The sequence below is a fragment of the Dermacentor albipictus genome, chromosome 1 (assembly GCF_038994185.2).
Source record: "Dermacentor albipictus isolate Rhodes 1998 colony chromosome 1, USDA_Dalb.pri_finalv2, whole genome shotgun sequence".
In the NCBI taxonomy this organism is placed as follows: domain Eukaryota; kingdom Metazoa; phylum Arthropoda; class Arachnida; order Ixodida; family Ixodidae; genus Dermacentor; species Dermacentor albipictus.
In genome coordinates, this window is record NC_091821.1 from 131,050,504 (window position 1) to 131,071,663 (window position 21,160).

General features: G+C 45.3%; 1 protein-coding gene across 1 annotated transcript in view; it reads right to left on the reverse strand.

Moving 5' to 3' along the window:
* Window positions 1–3,849: 3,849 nt before the first annotated feature.
* The window catches only part of LOC135896837 (uncharacterized), a 58,788-nt gene continuing 41,477 nt past the window's right edge, over window positions 3,850–21,160 (reverse strand). The window contains exons 6-10 of the mRNA XM_065425316.1: window positions 20,405–20,576; window positions 18,336–18,433; window positions 14,080–14,224; window positions 12,603–12,860; window positions 3,850–5,082 (exon numbers count right to left, since the gene is read on the reverse strand). Coding sequence (XP_065281388.1) covers window positions 4,946–5,082; window positions 12,603–12,860; window positions 14,080–14,224; window positions 18,336–18,433; window positions 20,405–20,576 — 810 coding nt within the window. The 3' untranslated portion in view covers window positions 3,850–4,945. The remainder of the gene's footprint in view (window positions 5,083–12,602; window positions 12,861–14,079; window positions 14,225–18,335; window positions 18,434–20,404; window positions 20,577–21,160) is intronic.

A 21,160-nucleotide genomic window follows, 5' to 3' on the forward strand; every position in this document is an offset into this window, starting at 1 on the left:
AGTATGTGACTTTGACCTACCCGGTTCTAGGTCAATCCCCCAGTGCGGGTACGTGCCAATATCTGTAAGGATCTGAATCTACATCTACACGGTGCAAGTTGTTCTAACACCATCGCCACTCGCCACAACAGACCGCGTCAAGAGTGCCACTCGTTCACGTTGGCTGAAAACTACTTTCAGAAACACTTCTTAAACGATGACATCGGTTATGTGCTCAGCGTCTGGTAACAGCCTTTGGTCCTGCTTGAAGTCTCACTGTGTTCACCGCAGAAGACATCTGCAAGTTTGTACTTTGCTTTACATGCAAAACAACTTTGGACATCGACAATGTGCCAAGATTTACACGGAACCTTACTTCAATTATAGGAAACATGAGGGGTAAACCTCCCTTACAGAATTTGGCAGTGTCACAACAGTGTGCCACTTCGCGTACGACACCAATGCAAAAGATGTGCAATAAATTTTTCCGGCATGCTGTGTACTGACCACTACGCTTACGCTCTCACAAGTCATATACGGCACCGCAGACGCGACACCAATTTTTTTTTCTTCCCTCCATGCCAAAACTCAGCAGAACACGTGAATTCTGGTACGTTGTCCAATGGTTTTCTGCCTATGGGTGGCTCCCGGTAAATTTTACTACACTCCTGCATGGTCTGCGGCTCAGCGCCACGACAATTTTGTCGTGCTCAGCGCTATAGGCTTATGCGTCCGCCTACGCCAAGCTTTGCCGGTGCTCCTGTGTTTGATATTGCAGCTGTAGTGGGGAATACGTTTGTTTCGCCGGTTACAGATAAATATTTCATTCAAGGTGCACAGAAATTGAGAGCACAGTCATAGGTGCGAACGGTTAAAGACCAGTAGGAGTGCTTCGTTCATGAGCCAGTGCCTCCGAACCCCGTCGCTTACTTGGCGAAACTCATTCACAGCGCTGCAGTACGACCATAGATCATACTTTACATGGCAATGCGAATGTAATTTGCGGTGACTGAAATTAAAACGTGCCATCACGTCAGCAATTGCATGTATCGGCCATCAATGTTGTTATGGAGGTTTCTCACATCTGAGGTTTTTTTTCTCCGTGATTTAGCACAGAATTTATCTAGATTTCAGCAAACTGCCTTGTTTCCCTAAACAAGACCTATAATCCATATATCTAAGGAAAGTTTTTGAGGGTTGACAGCACTGCTTGACATCTGCCTGATATCCAGCTGGCCTCACCACCATGGGCACTAAAACTTGGGTACTACTACTTTAGTATCACATGGGTACTACTACTTTTAACATTTTTGTCAAACCTGCTAAACTTATTCGTTTTCTCTATTGAGTTCAGGAAAATAGATGATCGTCTTCTGAGTGAATAGACTATACTAGAGCAACATCCGCACCGATCACCGGTGCAGAAGGCAGTGAAGGCACTTTTGTGCTTTCTGAGAACGTCTTGCTTGTGGGAGGGTCTTTGACTCTGTAGTGCTGTCCGTGCATGCACGTCACTCCACATCTCTCTCACTCTCCCTTCTTTCTATTCCCGTTCTTCCTTCCCCCAGTCTAGGGCAGTCAATCGGACTCTTGACTAGTTAACATCCCCTCCTTCCTTTTATCTCTATCTCCCTCTCTATTGTAATATCGCAGTAAAAAATTAGAAATGCGCTTCAGCACATGATATCATTGCAGTCGGTGCAAGGTAATACCGGTCTGCACCACGTCATAGCTGCGTAGATGCCGGGGCCCAGGTGTCGAACGCTCTTGCCGGCGGTGCGACGGTGGGTGAGGCGCTCGGACAACCGCTTCCTTTGATTGGTCTCTATCTGTCACGTGGTTACAGGTGCGTGGAAGACGCTCCGGCGCGCACGAACTGTCGCGCATCGCCCGCGAACTCGCAGAGGCGCGTAGACGCGAGTCTGCGCGCGCCGGAAAGCGCGCTTGTAGTTCTGGCTTTACTTTTGCAAACGCCTGTACATGCGCATTTGCCGCCAACCAAGCTCCGCTGTGGCACCTGCATAATTCGAGTGAAACTGACATTTTAGCGAATTTTATCTGAGAAGAGGAGTAGCACAAAGACGGGTGTAGGATCTTAAAATCACAGGAAAATTATTTGGTGCACATCGCTACTTTGTTCTTACTGACATTTCGTAGAAAGATCGCATTTGATAGTCCGAATCATTTAATGTAATAATTGGTCCAGTTACTTGTCTACATTTTTTTTTGCGAAAAATGAAAAGATGCCTTTGTTGATAGAGAAGCAAGCTCCGGCCAAGGCGATGTTAGCATAAACATGTGTCGCCGCCAGTCAGCAACTGCGAAAGCAGCCGCTGCGGTAGGGTCGCCATGTGTTGCCCGCTTCTCTGGAATACGCGGCAACCCTCCCGGAACGGCTGCTTTCCGCCATCGCTACCTTGGCAGCTGTTTGCAATGCTTCCCCATAGGCGGATTCAACTTTGTATTTCTTCCTTAAAAAACGGGCAAGGAATGTCTCAGTTTCGCCAGAAAGGTGAAGCATCGACTGCGATAGCAAATTAGTGGACTGCTACCTATACAAAGTAAGGACAGTAGTTTTCTCGGCCTTTAAACTTGTAAATATAGGCATACTTATAAATTAACAAGCATGGTGTGACGCACGCACAAGCAAACCTGCACACATCTCATTTTCATGAGCGCGGAAACTCACTGTCAAAACGTTGCAGTGAGGAAACGCGGCAGCAGCAGCTAGCGAATTGACCTTTCCGCTACCGCTCGCATCAACGAGAACTTTGCTGGGAAAACACAGAGCAGCGCGGACTCTGTACCCTTCGCAGATGACTTTCAAGACACAGCGGCCCGGCCGGGTGCGTGCGACCGCGTGAAGTAGAACGCGACCCTTTCCTACGCTCCCCCCGAAGTCTTGCGCGCGACGGAAGACGGCGCCCTTCCTTCCCGCTTTCCTCCGTTGCGTGCGCGAGATTGATCAGCGATCGCTGGCTCACCCTCGCACACCTTCCCTCGCACATACAGCAGGTGGGGCGCGGCGACGATTTTATCGCCCTCGGACTTTACATGGAACCTCACGGCGACGTCGAAGCCGACAGCAGAAATGCGCCGGGAGTGTCTATGCGATCGCTATCGCAATACAGAGCAACGGATCAATTACAAAAGGTCGCAGTTTCGCGCGAAAGGCAAAGAATCGACTGCGATAGCAGATTGGTAGACAGCCATACGAAGTAAGGATAGTATTTTTGCCGTATAAAAGTGTAAACATTCGCTTGCTAACTAAATTATCAGGCATGGTGTCAAGGCGCACGGCAGATATGAACACATCACACTATATGACCGCGCACACTCGCTGTCAAAACGCTGGCGTGAGGAGTCACGGCAGAAGCAGCGAGCGAAGTGACTTTTGTGCTGTCCATCGATTGAACGCAAACCGAACGACCAGAACACACAGCGCGCACAAAGCCACGAGTCGTCGACGCGCCTAGACTCTGCCCTCAGCGCAGAAGTAGACCGCGTGCCGCCGCAACATACGCAGTTACAGCCGGAGTAGAACACTGTCCCCCCCCCCCCCTCCCTCCCCGTTCGGCGGTGCCTCGCAACGTTGGGTGCCTAGCGTGCGAGGCAAGATGGCGCGCTTTCTCCCCGCTTTTCTCCTTTTCGCGCGGGTGAGATTGAGTCGCGATCGTCAGTTCCCCTCGAACGCGTTCACTCACACCTACAGCGCTGGGCGCGGTGCGAGCGTATTATTGCCCTTGAACATCGGAACATCACGACGACGACGACGGCAAAAATGCGCCAGGGTGTCCATATAAACGCTATCGCAATAATAACTATACAATAAAATTTTTCTGCAGAATTTCAGTAAAAAAAAAGCAGTGGTAAGAGCAACATTAGTTGTCTTCGATTTTATGAGAAAAACGTAAGTGCGCGTATGCGAAATCGACAATCCTCATTGTGCTGAGCAATTCCCTCAAGACCATCTTTGTTCGGCACGTAATTTTCTTTTTTGTCTACTATCGACATGGCATCCCATTCGCACTTAGTGGCCAAGAGAAGTCATTTTGCCTACGTCTCGGTAACTTTATTTTATTTAACGATTCAATACAACGGAACACTGAAGCGCAGCGCTGCGGTGTCTTAGAGGGGCTTTTCAGCGTAGGCGGCGATATCAAAAAGAAGAGGGCAGGCTCTCTATCACTCACAAGAAAAGAAACTCTTTCCGGTGGCAAGCAAATGTTTTGGTTATTCGGGATTTTGCTGTTTGACAAAATTTGTTTTGTTTGAGCAGTGTCTTGTATATTGAAAATATCTGGAAAGTAGCACAATACTTTTCGTACTATGGTAGTTTTAGAATTTGAACATTTAGTACTCTATACAGAAGTAAATTACCCGCGCAGTATTTAGTCTCTTATTTTAGATATTTTCCTTTAGAGCCCTATGCATGTCTTTGTTTGCAACTAAATGAAACCTCACATGTCCTTATAGATAAGGTTGCCTTGAAGTCATTTCCTTCATTCCTCAAAAGATACACTATATGGCAAAGAAATTAACATTTTAATTGTATGTTTAGAGGTGACAGCATAACATTTCCTTCAGAAAGAAAGAATTTTCAGGTACCCGCTTCAGGAAAGGCGTAATTTCACGTGGAACCAACACGTGAAAACTACAGATCTGTTGCGCGTTTCTGACCAATCCTTGATTTTTGAAGTGAGATAAAAAAAGCGCTAAGTGATGTTTTTTCAACACGGTAACTGTGTTTATAGTGCATCAGCCGCATGGCATGCTCCAACTCGGATTTCCGCAGTGATCGCCCTTAGAACAACGATTTTGTGTTCCCTTTCGTACTGGTGTGCGTATAGCACGAGTGAAGAAAGCCAGCGAATGCGAGTGCAAGAGCGTGTAAAATCATCGTTCAAGGGACGGATGGCTTCTTCGACCCGACTTGAGCTCTCGCAGTGGGTGCTCCAGAAAGCTGTCAAAGTCTGCGAGCTGCCTGGCGTTGCAGGTAGGCGTTTCGCAGGTCCCTGCGCAGGTTCTTGCCAGTGTCAGACTTCGGGATGGTCGACACAAACTCCACGCCTCCATGGAGGTGCTTCTGCGGGGCGGTATTCGCTGCAACAAAAAAGATGCCCGGTTGCAGAATCTTTAAACGCAGGACGTTTGTGAAGAACGTTTAAACGGGACAGCCGCGCATTCTCGTATTTCTACAGGTCTTGAATTCTGGAGAAATTCGTGGGAGATTTACCCCCGTGTTAAGAAACGCATCTTAACTTGACGCCCACGCTGGACTTGACTTAGATGACGCCTATGGTGAACGCACCAAAGGAAATGCAATGAACGTCTTGGGCGCGTTCTGAACAGGTGTCGCTTATATCAAGTCAAGCATGGGCTTCAAGTTAAGATGCATTTCTGAATACGGGGGTAAGTGAACTGCCAAGCGTGAATAGTGCTAAGTGGGGACACACTTAAGGAAAATACTCCCATGTAAGAGATGGACTTTCGCGCTCCCTTCTCACTCGTTAGTGAGACGAAGGCCAACGTAACTAGGGGCTTGCAAGATCTGAAAGCTTGGCGAGTTGGTTAGAAAGAGAAACGATACACAGTGTGAGCACGACACAAAGGCCGAAGGCGAAGGCGACGTTGCTGGAGCGCTTGGCTGCATGCAGCAACACTATACGCTTGACGAAGTTTCATTGTTGTGACAAAGGAAACAAGACAGCCCCCGTTCAGTGCTTCCCGGTAGGTTCCCACGCCTTTACATTAAGGCGTGTGCAAATATTCGAAATTTCAAACATATCAAAAATGAATTGAGTACTGTTTGGTTTGCTATTTGACTCGTACTCAGATTGAAGGTTTCTTATTGGGAAGTTTATTAGACCGGATAGCACTGTTCTGGATAACTACGGTTGTTGGGGGCGTTAGACAGGAACAGCTAGGCAAGTGCCGCCTGCAGGTGGACGCTTCGTTGGACAGACGTCCAAACTTCGACAAACGAGCTTCAGCTATAGCCCATGTATATTAGTATGCCTTCTTCAATTATATAAGCGCGTATTTTTTCGTGTCAGCCTGTATAAGTACCAACGAAATCAAAACGTTTGCACACGTAGTGTTCGTGGCTTTCTTTGTGTGTTAATATGCACGTCACCCTCCGTAATCTTTGCCGTGCTGTGATAATAGTGGCTTTTGATAAAAGTGCGATTCTGGCTGGTAGCCCACATGGATCAACGTAGGGTACTCATTCTCGAACCAAGCAAATCACCATGTAGTTCCCATGATAAATACTTGATCACAGAAGTGGGGGAGTTTAGTTTAATTTTAAGGTTTAATCAGTTCGGTGTACGAGAGAAGAAGGGAAATCAAGGGGCTCGATTTTTGTTAATTACGGCCACATGAAGCTAACAGACCATGAAGACAAAGGAAGCATCGGGGAAATTAGCGTTGGTTGAATTGGAATGTAGAAAATACTAAAGGAAAGGGAAATGAAAGTGGACGGAAAGATAGCTTATCACCGGTGAGAGCCGAGCCCATAACCTCCCCATTGCGCGTGCGTTGCCCTACCAATTGTGGTACGACGACGGCTATCAAACCGTCCACTAACTTGGGCATTTATGTTTGCTAGATCTAGCCCGGCGAATGTTAGCCAGCGCCACTCAGAGTCATGGTGGGCGAATGTGGAACATCCTTTTTTGCCCTATATGGCGTGACGTAACACGTGAACTTAGGAAAGTAGGCACGTGTCTAATATATCCTCGTATGCTACCTACTGACATCAAGAATGCCAGATTCGAGACCCTCGCTATGAATGAATCAGAGAAGGGAAACCGAGGGGCTCGGCTATATATACTGTAATGAAAATACAACGGGAGTTCGACGCTTGAACTGGTTCCAAGCCGTACACGACACACCCAAATCTCAGCCGTCCCAAAACCAATTATGCCCATGACCTACTGCTATTATATCCTTCTGCTTGCCCTTCTCACCCTTCTCTTCCTCTTTTTCACTAGCGTGTTCATTCTTACCGGTACACTATATATATATATATATATATATATATATATATAATGAGAAGCCAACAAACACTGACACCAAGTACAACATAGGGGAAATTGCATGTGCTTAAGAAATGAAATAAATTAATGATAAATTATTGGAAATTAAAGTGGATGAAACTCCCACTCCCACGGTTCTACTAGTACACATAAATACCAAGGAAGTGGATGGGGAAACGCCGCCGCGGTAGCTCAATTGGTAGAGCATCGCACGCGACATGCGAAGGTTGTGGGTTCGGTTCCCACCTGCGGCAAGTTGTTTTTTCATCCACTGTAATTTCCAATAATTTATCATTAATTTATTTCATTTCTTAAGCACATGCAATTTCCCCTATGTTGTACTTGGTGTCAGTGTTTGTTGGCTTCTCATTATATGACTAATATCGGGTCCCTCGGTTAACCCCCTTTCTTCTCGTTTATATATATATATATATATATATATATATATATATATATATATATATATATATATATATATATATATATGCGTGTGTTCTCTATACCTGGCGTTCTCCATATATCACGCGCTTTTCAAATTTGTAACGCTTTGCGACTCGATGACAAGAGTTTTGTACCTTGTATCAGTTATGATTTCTTGTTTGTGAAACAAATATGTGTGTTGGAAACGTAGTCGCATTTTCGCGGTGTGCGAGGAATTTTTATGCGTAATATAAAATTTTAGGTCAAGATGAAAAAATACTCGGGACCCGTTTTGCGACTGTCCTCATCTGAACAGCTGGCTCGTCCCTTGTTGTAGTGCCAGCAGTGGCGCTTTCCCATTAGGCTGGTGCGTCGTTCGTGTACACTGGGAGCATTTCAGATAGCAGATGTAATTAGAGATCAATGCCAGAAATAGGTTTTCCCGACTGGATTAAAAAAAAAAAACATGCTGTACGCGCTCTCGCGTGCTTGCTCCCTCAACATGCCGTAGTAGGAATACGGAGGCAGGAGCCCAGAAAACTCAAGGTCAACTCATTTCATGGCAAAAAAAGATGCAAGGAAGACGCAATGTGAGTCACTCTTCTTTATTACAACAAAAATAACGAGTTCAGAGATCAATGTGAGCGTGATCTTTATTTTATTATTAGAAGGGGACGCATGGTTGGGAAGACCATACATGGGTTTTAAAATAGGCTCAATTTTTTTCCGTTAAAATAATATAATGCAATATGTTTTAGCAGTGCTGAATTTACCAGGCTTGGGTGGGTATTCTATAAAATTTTCATAAAAATTGTCGATGATAATTTATTTAAAACGTCTCTGAAATATTCCAATTCTTCCATTTTCGGCATTTTTGGGGTCCTATAACGATACAAATACATGCTGTAGTTGCATACTCCTTTTTTTTAGCTTGCGAGAAACCTTCTGAAGATTAGTCAGAGATATATTTCACCTTCATCCCTTAGCTAAAATAGCCCCCCAAAAATCCCTTATTTCTGGGTCAGTCAGAGGCAGTTGCTCATAAAACCAAAGTTTGGCAGTTTTTCAAAAACATACTCCAGGTCACATAAACTGAACTTCCCGTGGGCTAATAGTAATACGGGTCTAAATTTGCCGAAAAAATTTGGCAGGTCACATTGAATTAGTTTTAGAATGACAGTCGTTCTAAACTTTAAAATTTGCAAGTCTTCAGAACGCTTTTTTCCATCTTTAGTGAAATAAGAATTTTTTCAAGAAATCCGCGTTTCGTTTGTGTCTTTATCTGAACACACGCAGATAGAAAGGGCACCGGTACAGTGGGATTTGCTACCATATTAAATTAGTGAGGTTTGCTTTGTTTACAAGCGCTGCTTCCATTGCCCAGAGATAATTAGGCCGCTTCAGTTCTAAATGTGTGAATGACGAGTGCCACAACACAGCACATAACTATTAATCCAACGTAATGATAAACACTATAGTCGTAATATCTAACCACCGCGTTATGAAGGCGGCTATACGGCATAATAGACCGCGGGTGAGACGAGGTAGGTTGCAAAGATAGAAACAGGGTGTATTCAGTGTGGTTATACGGATATTTTCATGCAAAAAGCGTAAGTTCAACACTTTTTGCAATGCCTATAGTATGACCGTTAGGCTAGTAAAAAATAATTCATTTACAGACTTCTCGTCAGTGTGGTGGTGCAGCATAGTTGGATTTCATGATGGTCGAGGCTATAGCGTTTGTCCCTCGCGCTGCTCAATGTGCGTCGCACGTCGCCGCAATTCTGCGAAACGCAGATGTCGCATGCGACCATGACTACACGACGGTGGCAGTTTAGGCTGTGTTGCGCAAATTCATCTTGGTGCTTTCTAACTAGATACGCGCGCTTAACCCATTACGTTCAGTAGGCGCACGGACGAACTTAATCGGCACGCCCGCGTTCCCGACACTGCTTCTACGGCCCTCAGTCTAGCCCGTGCCTATAATCCCGGGCGTGATCACTGATGATCCGAAAACTTGACAACAAGATAATCCCAAAAACCGGTCTGCGGCATGGCGGTTTCCCCATTTGCCTGGTCTTGAGTAAGAATCGTGCCAATGGCAATGCGACTTGCTCACTGAAACCCAAACTTTCGAATGTACATGTTTTTACATCTATGTTCGTTCAGGATGTACTTCCAAAATTACTAATACTCAAATTCGATCCGAAGCCAATACCGAACAGGCTATATAATATGTGGCCGAATATTGAAAAATATTTATTTTAATTAATTTTAATTTTATTTACGGTACTGATGGCCGTAAGGCTGTTACAGAGTGGGATTTAAGGCATCGCCAATACAAAACTTGGTGTTACAACAACAATAAGTTGTCAAACACACAAAGTGGGTGTTACAACAGTAAATTACATCGATTAAGTGTCAGTCATAGAAAGCGGGTAAAAGTCATAATTTGATGGTACAACAGTGAATTACATCACCGAAGTATCAATCATAGAAAACAGGCAGGATTTGCGCCGTAGTATAACACTCCAGCAATTCATTCTGAAATTACATCAATAACGTGACATTTATAGAAAACAGTTAAACTATGAATTTTAGCAGTAATATAACACCTTGACAATCACTCTTCTAATTCATGAAAAACATTCGAATTTATAAAAGAGACGATATGTGGTATATCTACTTGTTAATAAAAAATAATATATATGTACAAGAATGGGAGCAAACATAAATTTTCAGGTTTGCAATGATGTCATTATGAACTTTTCGAAGGTTTCAACTGAGGTGCACTGCACAACCGATATTGGCAGGCGTTCCAGTCTCTTATAGTTCGAGGTAGGAATGAATATGCATATTCGTCGATATGTAGTTGTGACACAACGAATATTGAGTCATGCTTCTTCCTGAGAATTCGCTTTTTTGGGGGGAGCTAAGTAATCTGCAAGGCTGTTGTTAAAATGGTGTTTAGAAAGCAGAAATAAGAATTTTAGTCTTACCACTAGGAGCTGCTGGGATAGAGGCAATTAATCAAAAGCTTAATTAGCTATTTTTTAGTAATTAGTCCATACTGCATTTCAATTTGTTTTGTGCAAGTAATGTCGGCCTCTTCGATTAGATCCGCTCATGGATTAGAATGGTGCTGTCTGCCACAGGCAATTTTCAAACATTTTTAAGGTGTTCGCTGAAATACCCGGTATAGCATTCGAAGATAAGATGCCTACAATTCTTGGGCAGCGCACACACAAACGAAACACGAGAAAGAAGAGAGGACAAGCGCTTGTCCTGTATTCTTTCTCGTCTTTCGCTTGTATGTGCGCTAGCTGCCCAAGATTGTATAGGTTTCAATTCGCCCTCGTTTCAACCCTTCCATGCCTACAAGCCAGCATTGTAACCCTGTACGAACCTGTGACATTGGCTTAGAGAGCTCAACGTATTTTGTGTAATCCTGCTGAGTACGACAAAAAACTACGCAGGTCCCACGCACCGTGTAAATTTGTGCGTCAGTGATTTTTTTTTGTGGGCAAGAACCATCACCGTAGAGTTTAAAATATGCCACCAGAGAACATGACAGATGGGCTCGCGCTACCGAACGGCGGCCGGACCACAGGCGTGTTCCGCTACTAACCGAGCCACGTTTCCAAGTGTCTTGGACATTGGGCACGTGGAGAGAGCGAAATTTCATGCTTCACGTGACATAAACCAATGTTAGAAAAAATTGGCACATCCAATGGGAATACTACCAACGGCATGTTGTTCGTAGTCGTCTTGACTTACTGAAAATATTTTAAGCGTGATTAGTGAGCAAATTAGAAATTAGTCAAGTACAATTATGCAATCCTCTAAAATATTCGTTTAAGCATAAGTTGCATTTGACAAGTTGTAAAGCGCGCTCAGAAACACCCAATGAAATTGGTTACGCTATCACTTATGTGTGTTTTTTTTTCGCGGGCTCTGAAAAGAAGCGATGAGATATACAATAAATTGCATCAAGGCGCGCTTGCGCATATGGATTCAAGCGCTCTGAATCCTGTTTCCAAAGAACAAAGCCCGCATATCCGTAACTAATAATAATAATAATAATAATAATAATAATAATAATAATAATAATAATAATAATAATAATAATAATAATAAAAAAAGTGATCGGCCATAGCGGGCTCACAAGGCCAACCAAGAAGCCATGTCCCCACCGTCGTTGTGAAGATGGAAATCCGCCACGGCAATAAATGATATGATGAACCCCGCACTGAGGAAAGACGAAAACACGGCCGCCGGTCCCCCTTTTTTCTTTCTTTTTATGATGGGCATGCGGGCTTCACTTATTGGTCACATGATAGAGAGGACTGTAATCCGGACGTGCAAGCGCGCATTGACATATCACTCTCTTTTTTATCTGTTGCAGGTTTTCTTCTGATCCCGGAAGAAAGAACCACGTAAGCATAATTGAAATAAATTTGTTGTTTTCTCCTGAACACGAACCTTGTGAAGCACAACTTCTGCGAAAAGAAATATTCAAGCCTTTACGTTTTGAACTTCACTAAATAGTTTAACAGGTCCAGGTGAGAATACGAACCCAGAAGCGATCCAGAACGAGCAGATGTGCAGCCGCCGCCGCCGCCGCCATGGCCATCTCAAACTGCGATATTTTCGTTTTTCACTTTATTTTCTCGTAAAGCCGCTCCAGGGCGTTTTCCCGCTGGACAGATTATACCGAGGGATATACACAGGAACACTACCGCTCCACTAACGTCTCACCTCCAATGTTCTTCCTAAACGCAATTTTTTTCCAGTCTCCCGTTCGTTCTCCTAGGGCGCCTGGATGTCGTTCTCACCCGAGGCTCCGCCCGGAGCGGCGGGCGAGGAAGACGTCCAAGAACCGTGTACGCTCTCCTAGATTCAACGCCTCCCTTTAGGGAAAAGGGGGCCCCCACAGTAACTCAGTGCTCTCAGCTTCGCTGGAATCGAGGCACCCTCTGCCATATGCCCTCTGCTCTCCAGACGCTGCGCCCCCTGCAGGCGCTGTGCGGCAGAACGTGCAGGCCGCAGGCGAAAAGTGGCTTGAGGCAAAGAATGCGCCGCATTAAAAGCCATACTGACGAAGACAAACAAGCCAAATTGGCTCACATTCCCCTGAACATTTAACGCCCACCAGCGTCTCACCAGAGACGAGGGCTCGTAGCTCGGCTGCGGTGGCCTCGCTGGGCGCGTATCCAGCGTTCAGCACGACGAACGCCCTGGGCGCCTCGCCGAACTCGGAGTGAGGGACGCCCGCCACGGCTGCCTCCTTGACGGCCTCGTGCTGTGTCAGCACTTCCTCGATCTCGGAAGGGGCCACCTGCCGGTCCATGCACTTGAACATATCCTTGATGCGGTCCATCACGTAGAACTCGCCGGACTCGTTGTAGTAGCCGATATCGCCTGTCCGCGCATATATGCGTACGTGAGGCCACGCTTCTAGTGCACATTCTTAATGTCCTCGGTGGCAGGCTTGCAGGCCCTCATGCGCGAGGCTTCCTATATCTATCTGCTTTACCCTACAGAGCGCCACCGAGAGCAGATTCTTTCTCGTGTAAATGAATTACAATTACAATCGCATGCACGCACATGGAAGGGCCCAAGCACATTACTACACACACACTTGCACACAAACGGGAGTATTTGGCGAATTCAACAAGACTGTTAGTGCGTTAATATTCCAGTGCGGAACTTTGGCGACTTTAGCGACTATTGAGTTGCTCGAGCGAAAGAATCAGGACACATCATCAAGAGTACTACATGATCACTCTGCTTGAGAGAGAGAAAGAGCGAAATACAAGAGTAGAGATTGTCGGCGCATCCTCAGTGAGAGGTAAATTGAAAAAGCCGCATCGTTACTTATTTATATTATTTAATGCATGTGACGAAATGTGGGCGCCTCTTAGAGATGCCGGCAGCTGCTGCGCTCCGACGTGGGACGAAATAACTCAGCGGAAAAATACGGACCAATAATTATGCAAAAAAAGAAGAGTTAGGCAGAGTTCGTGCCACCGGTTCCCACGCTATCACATTCACAAAACGAGTTCCGACACAGTTGCTGCCCCAGAAAACAAATTAAGTTTGGCCACCATTAAAAAAAGAAAAGCAACTACATGCAGAACATAATTCCACAGTGTCCGTGTATATTAACTGCATACGTGGTGACACGACAAAGCGATGCGTGGAACGTGGGCACAGCTGTTCGGCGAGATGTGCTATTGTTTCACAGAGCATGAACAAAAGAACGCGATGAAACAATTTGGGACTGTTCTTTTTTTTTAATCTGAGGGTTTTACGTGCCAAACCAAGATATGATTATAAGATACGCCGTAGTAGTGGACTCCGGAATAATTCTGACCACGTGGGGTTCTTTAACGTGCACCGGGAGGTTTTGTATTTCGTTACCATTGAAATGCGGCCGCCGCCGCTGGGATATGATCCCGCGCCCTTTGGCTTAGCAGCGCAACAAAGCACTCCTCGTCGAAAGAACTCGCATATGTCAGTTCGATACACCATAGGCGATGGTCTTTCTCCACGAAAATCATTGCCCGCCATAAAAGTGCGTGTTCGAAATACGCTGTACAAATGTACAAAGGGGTGATTTTTGCTAACTACCACATACCAGTCCGTATAAAACCGTCTTCGTCATAAAGGTTGGCTGTGGCCTCGCTGTTGTTCATGTAGCCACTAACGCATGTAGGGCTTTTTATGCGTATTTCTCCTGTTTGCTTGGGGCCCAGTTTCTCGCCCGTGTTGACATCAACGACCTGCACGAAGGAGGAACAATTTGCAACAACCTGGCCGTTCCATGAAAAGAAAAGCAATAGGCCAAAAAATTAAAACTCTGTATACATTCAAACGCCGTGTGCCATCAGCCGGTGGTTGACAGAATGGTTCTGTCAGCGTCTCCAGCTTCTACGCTTGTCAAGCTGTCAAAACATGTTGGCGTTTGTCGCGTCAGCGTCGATGCTGGTCGGCAAACAAGGCAGTCTGCTACTGAAGTTGTCTGAAGACCACCTGCCGACTCTGCCCATCGTCAGCATCGGCGTCTAATTGTTGGCGTAGTGTGACAACGCTTTAAGGAACCCTTCCGCCTGTTCAAGAGACACTAAATAGTGATACTAAATATGCTAAATAAGTTTTTGAGGGTAAAGTAGTCTTCCAAGACTGTAGCTTGAGTCGTTTCGCGAAAAAAGATTTATCATTCCCGAAGGTGATTAACTCTTTCCCTAGCGCGAGAAAGGCAGGACACTGCGCCAAATTTACCGGAAATATTCTTTCGCTCAGATGTTAGAGCTGTTTCTTCTCAATAAAATGGCATGATTATTTCAATTCAATGGGGCTCCTTTACTTCACAAATTGCGAATAAAGATAGGTTGAAGAAGGCTTCACTGCCTAGCGTTGTTATCTTGCAAAAAAGCGTTTTTCAGGGTTTGATACAATACGAAACATGCGAATACGAAGAAAAAATAACCTAGACGTTGCAAAAACATGCATGTAAATAGTGGCTATTTGTATGCAGCTCCTAAAGTAGTTAGTAGGCCGTCTTCGTTTGGTAGAATTGCGGCCAGCCGCAATGTCTTTTGGGCGATCCATAGAATAGTCGTCATCAGGCTCCTCAGATGAGAAGACATCACTTTCTGTTTCCGTGCAAAACTCTACAGAGCTGTCGTCTAATGAGGAGTCACCAAAACACATTCTTTTACACTCGCTTTCATCGCCTCGCTTCGAGGAGCCAGCCGAGCTTTATGCGGGGATGTAACGGGCGGCATTATAATGAAAGACGAGACACAAATGGCTCAACGTGGACAAGTCTGACCATCTAGTGTCAGGAATAGCAACTAGATGCAATAGGACGAGTATAGTCGTCATATGTTCACTACGTGAACAATTTTTGTTTATGACGGCTATAGTAGTCATTTGTTATATTGGTACGAGATTTCATGACGACTATAGTCGTCAGCGGAAGGTAAAGATGTTAAAGGAGTACTGACTCAAAAATTCGAAGTCGAGTTAACGTGTGAGATCGACCTTTGTGGACCCACACACACCGTCTGCAAAATATAAACGGCGAATATAGCGTAGACCATATCTAAAATGAATTTTAAAATACGCGCGCACGCAGCCAACCGCAATACGTAGCACCTCGCGAAATAGACATGAAGGAAGGAATGTAAATAACCGAGAAAACGCTACGTCGTGAGTTTGCACTGCCGTCGGGACGCGTCCTGCGAGCAAGTTTCTCGCCGCTCCTATAGCCGCGGTGTTTGTTTGTTTTTCTCCACTGAAGGCAGCCCAAACAATCAGCTAAAATTTGTTTCCGACACGAAAAAACTCAGAGTAGGGTGACCTCGAAAGTGTGCATCTCATAAAACGTTGCGCGAAATAGCAAATCATTGGCGCGATTTTGACTCGCAAACGGTCAGCGCAGCCACCGCTGCAATCGTCTCTGCGAAGCGGCTCGCCTGGTACGGACGGCGTAGGGAAAACTAATTGTACTGTCACTTATAAACGACATAAATGTGCAGACGTTGATTGTATTGACGAATATAGCTGCTTTATTGCGAGCTGCCGACGGCTCTTGCGATCCGTCGGCCTCGGATCTGACGACCAGTGAGATAGGCCTATACCGTTCTTCAGCGATCGCCTGCTCGCCTGGCTTGCTCGTTCGCTACCATCGGCGTTGATAAGCGGCAGAAGTGGTCCAAGTTCGTGCGCGCCGCTGGACGATTAGAATAGACGCCGTTGAAGAGCAGCCAAGCCAGATTTGCTCATTTCATTTCGAGCGTGCCTGGTATAAAGGAAACCCGCCGAGCTTAGAGCAGTCCAATGATCTTCCACCAAGACTGCGTGCCCCCAAGACTAATGCTGTGCGGACTATTACCCCGTCTTGTGCCCTGCTCCGGAATATGCTTCGTTCCCAAAGCGCCCTCGACGAATGGTTCATACTACTTACTTGTAGCGGCGCGTACGCATATGGATAGCTATCGCTAGCCGCACTTTCCAACTCACTGTTTTGTAGTGAATTCAACCAAAAGTGGTTGGTCATCTCTAATACGGCGGCGACTCCCGCCTGCAAGAAATAGTCACCACCTGAGGACAAAAACGAGGACGACGATGATGGCGAGGACATCGCAAATCACGTGCAGGTGTAGCAGACGAATGATAGCAACACGAAGCTCGCGTGCCGGCGAGCGCGCTGGCGTGCGTACGTCACAGTTTTGTGCGATCACGTGCCCAGCTGTGTTTACATAACTGCTTTGGCCGTCTTGTTGCTCTCTGAAACCGATACTTGGACTGGTCGCTACAAACAGGACTCAAAATAATTACCTGTCGTGCTCTGAAGCAAATGATGTTTCGGGCCCTGATTACTGGCTCATTAGCTACTTATTGCAGAATATTATTGCAGATAGGAAATTTTTGTGTCAGTACTCCTTTAAGGTCACACTTTCATTTTCCTTATTTTGCACAGAACCCCGGCTCCCGTATGCGTCAGTGCAACGTCACGAATTTCGATGTATTTTCACGTACCTTGGCCATTTTGGAGCAGAAAAAAGTTCTTTAAGTTTGCTAGATTTAGCCTTGAGTTTCTCTAGCATGTAATGTAATCTTTATTTACCGACAATTAACTTGAGCCGTACAAGCATTGTGGAAATGTATGACGTCAAGGCCAGCCGGAGCGCGTACATCACGGTCACGTGTCCATCAATCTTTCCCTGTTGCGCTTTTTCTGGCCTATAACAAGGCACTTTGAGAAGGGTATTTCGGTTACATCAAAAGAAAGACTGACCAATACAGCTTAACACAGCACTGCCGGCACCCCGCAAGGAAGACAGTTAGTTTGGCAGCGGTTATAGGCACAACCAAGGAAAGGCTCACGTGGCCAATCATCGCATACACGTGACCTGTCGTCCCAATGTGCACTAGCCATTCTTTGGCGAAACAAAGGGGACATAGAGCGTGCTAACCAGGGAAACTAGAAAGCTGCGCTAAAGCGCTGCTTTCTTGAACTCGGCCTGCGGGAAGGTTTTATTACTCACAACTTGGAATTTAGGGCAATGAACTACAGATCTGAACTGAATTGAAGACGCGCACTGAACCAATTGTCAGGAGTACGTGGCCCGTCGCCGCCGCGTGTACTCCCCATACCGAGGAGAAAGGAACAAGACGAAGGGGGTGAGGAAGACGACAAGGAGGGACAGACGACAGACGTGAGCGGAAGCGGGTGATACGAGGAAAAGACGCGACAAACCTGGTAAAGTTGTTACCGGCTGCTGCAGTGAGTATCATCTAGGCGATATCTTCAGTGCGCCTGGAGCACGGTAATAACCGAAGCTGGTTCTGGTGCAAATAGGAAGCGAGTTTGGCGAAAAGAAAGGCAGCAAGGCGTGCCTGAAGCTACCGAAAAACACGGCGGAGCATTGGGAAGGGGGCATGATCGGGTGAAGTGCGAGAATATTAGCAAAAGATTGTGGCCTATAAATCCCACAAACGAGGAAACGGCAGTTAACTACAAGTTCACTCTCGCGGCATATTTAGTGCGCTGCAACGTCCTTGTCCAATAGCTACAAGTGGCCGCGCAAGGAGCGATTGCATTGTGAATGTCTGAGCTGTCTATGGGGAAATCCTGCTTGGCATTCTTTCCAGCACTTCCTTTTCTTCTTGTGCATGTTATTGTTATTCTTCTTCTTGTGCATGTTGCTGTTGTTGTTGTTGTTGTTGTTGTTGTTGTATTATTACTACTATTACTACTAGTATTACTACGCTGTGTTGTTTAGCAAGTTCTTCAGCGTTTAGTTTTCTCATATACAAGAGCATTAAAGAGTCACCCCCCTTATTTGCCTAAGTTGCTCGCCAAGATACAACAAGACTACTTACTTTCACCTTTGTCATGGCCGTCGGTGGGCCAACAGTCTCATAATCTTTTCCCTTGTGCGATATCATTCCAGATCCAAAGCTCTCTGACATGCTGTACGCTGAAAACGAGGAGAGATAGCAGATTTTGGAACAGCGCTATGGAACTAACATTACGTTCATCTTTCGTGTGAATTCAAGGAAATTGTTAGCGCACCTTTCCTATTAGCTAAGTTCTAGATAATCTTTAAATCGCAAGACAAACAGAGTAAGATTTTCATAATGGAATAAGTACAGGCTGTGGAGCAGCTGGTGTTTGCAAATCAACTAGCTTTTTGAGTGTTACCTCCAGAATTTAAGATACGTTTCAGCTTCAGTAGTCGTTGAGGTTTCTCGCGACTTTCGAAAAATGCCATCCCGATAAGCGTTAAATAGAACCCCAACCCAATATGCCTAATATTCTCAGAGCGTATACGTCTCGAAAGTTGTGCTATCGAATTTCTATCGAATGGCTTTGCATACTTGATGCCTTCAACTTTGCATTACAGTCTGGCCAGAAAATGGTAGCTGACAGACTTAATGACCGAATTTTAGTTAATTATATAATTGATGAGTAAATTTCACCCTAGAGCATAAGACAAGCAACATTCGCATAACTCACATATGCAAGCAGCAATATAGCAATCACTGATAAATGTAAATACTTAAACCGTTACTTTGGGAGCCGTTAGTGTGGCCTACTCGATATAGAACCTATAATGATGAGGCACGTATCATTCATGTCCATTTCACACGTCGTTGAAAACGACTCTACCGCAGATATCACTGGTGTCTGTGGGTTTCTCAACAAGTAAAAAAAAAAAGTTGCAAACTTGTGCGACCTTACAGAATCGCAGCCCAATTTTCAGTATAGCTGTTTCTTTCGAGCAGCTGCATTACAAATGTCAGGTGCTTGTAATTAAACCACACACACTGAAACATTGGCCGCATGTGACACCTGTTTGTACTATCGTCCACATATAACGCTTTATAGCACTCAATCGCTTTTTGCTTCATTGCGTTTGTCTTTAGAGCTGTTTTATCACGTTGCCGCAATAACTCGCCCAGCTGTTCTCACCTTTACTTAAGAAATTTCTAGCCAATGCTGTACTTAACCCACTTACTTTTAACTTCACGTGATCACCAACCGTATAATGTTGTCCCAACAAATCCTAAGAGGTTCCCTCTTAGGATTTGTTTCCGAAGGGTTCGATAAAAGCTGAGACAGAAACGAAGGGAACGTTTCGAGGAGTTCGTGGCGCGAGGAGGCCAGCTGCTCTCCCGCAAGCTGAGATTCTCCCTCATTGTCTCGACCGAGGCCCACAAGCGATGCATATACCTCCCTCGCCTTCTCCCATATAGGCACTGGGAGACCGCGTGTCGTTTAGGTAAAGGAGCCCCGCCCTCCTTGTTTTTACTTTAACTCTTCATTTCTTCCTGCTATAGGCGCATTTCCGGTGGCGTTTTTGCGGCCTCAGTGTTTCACTGCCGAATGCCCGTGTTCGCGTTGCGGCTGACTTTATGCGAGACCAACATGTCTTAGTCTCTGACGTCACTGTAGGCGGGACCTGCGACGTGGCACGCTACACTTGGGACGTCGTCCTTCCTGGCGAGGACAGTGGCTGCTTTAAGAAAGCGGGCGCGCCGGCTCTTTCATGAATTTTCAGGCGCTCAATAGAGGCGTTCAATAATGTCCATTTCGAGGGCGCGATGGTCGCCGCGTGATTTACGTGCTGGATTTTTATTTTTTTTTGCTCAGGGTGGGCCAACCTGTTCAGGGGCCCTTTGAAACACATATCTCCCAAATTGGTTAAGAACAGGTATTGTACAAGCTGCGTATCGCCATAAAATATGTACAGACCTCTTCAACGACGTTTAAGGCCTCCATACCGCGGACTTAGAAAAGGTGTGCAGCCTTCTTGTAAATTCTTATCTGTTGATATATTTTTAATGGTTTACAATAAACAAGCTTTTACATCAACGCATGGATTTATTTATTTATTTATTATTTATTTATTTATTTATTTATTTATAATTTTTGTCTTAATTCCTACCTTGTCCAAAATGGTCCAGGTTGAACTTTTGCAGCGTCTCTTCGACTGTCACGGATGGCGTAGCACTTCCGCCCACGTAGACCTTCTTGACGCTGCTCACATCGTATCTTTCCAACAGTGGACTTCTGACCAGCTTCTGAAGAATGGTTGGAAACTGGAACATGACAGTGCCCTGAAGTGGAGGCACGGACAGCTGGCGTTAGAAAATGAAGCTGGCTTTTGTATGGAGACTTATACTGACTATGAGGAACTCGGTGTGGCCAAGAAATGAAATCCGAGTATATGTGTTAACTAGAGCCGTACAGGCATCACTTTCCGACTTTGTGCATCAAACTGCAATGAAAATGTTGGCTGAGAGCTATACAAAAGCTCAATACAAATCGACTACAGCATGTTTGACGAAGAGTATGCTTAGACTGGACGGAATTCACTGAAACGAAGACACTCTTTATTTTCATGCACCACAAATCTCCCTGAGACCTGAGCCATAAATCTAATTTATTATTGGCATAGTAATCCAACAGCGCATCTATCAAGCACTTGTGTATGAGCTCCTGTTTCTAGGGGGCTGTAATGACTGGATCCCCGTGTGCTGGTACTTTATTCGACGTTATATGAATGGTTCGTGTCTAGCGATAAATATTTACAACTCTACTCTCTCGCTGAATTTGTAATTTCTAGATATTGTGGACCATCAGTCGTCATGAGAAGTTTCATTGTTATCTATTTGTGGCGAGGCAACTAAATTATGCTGTG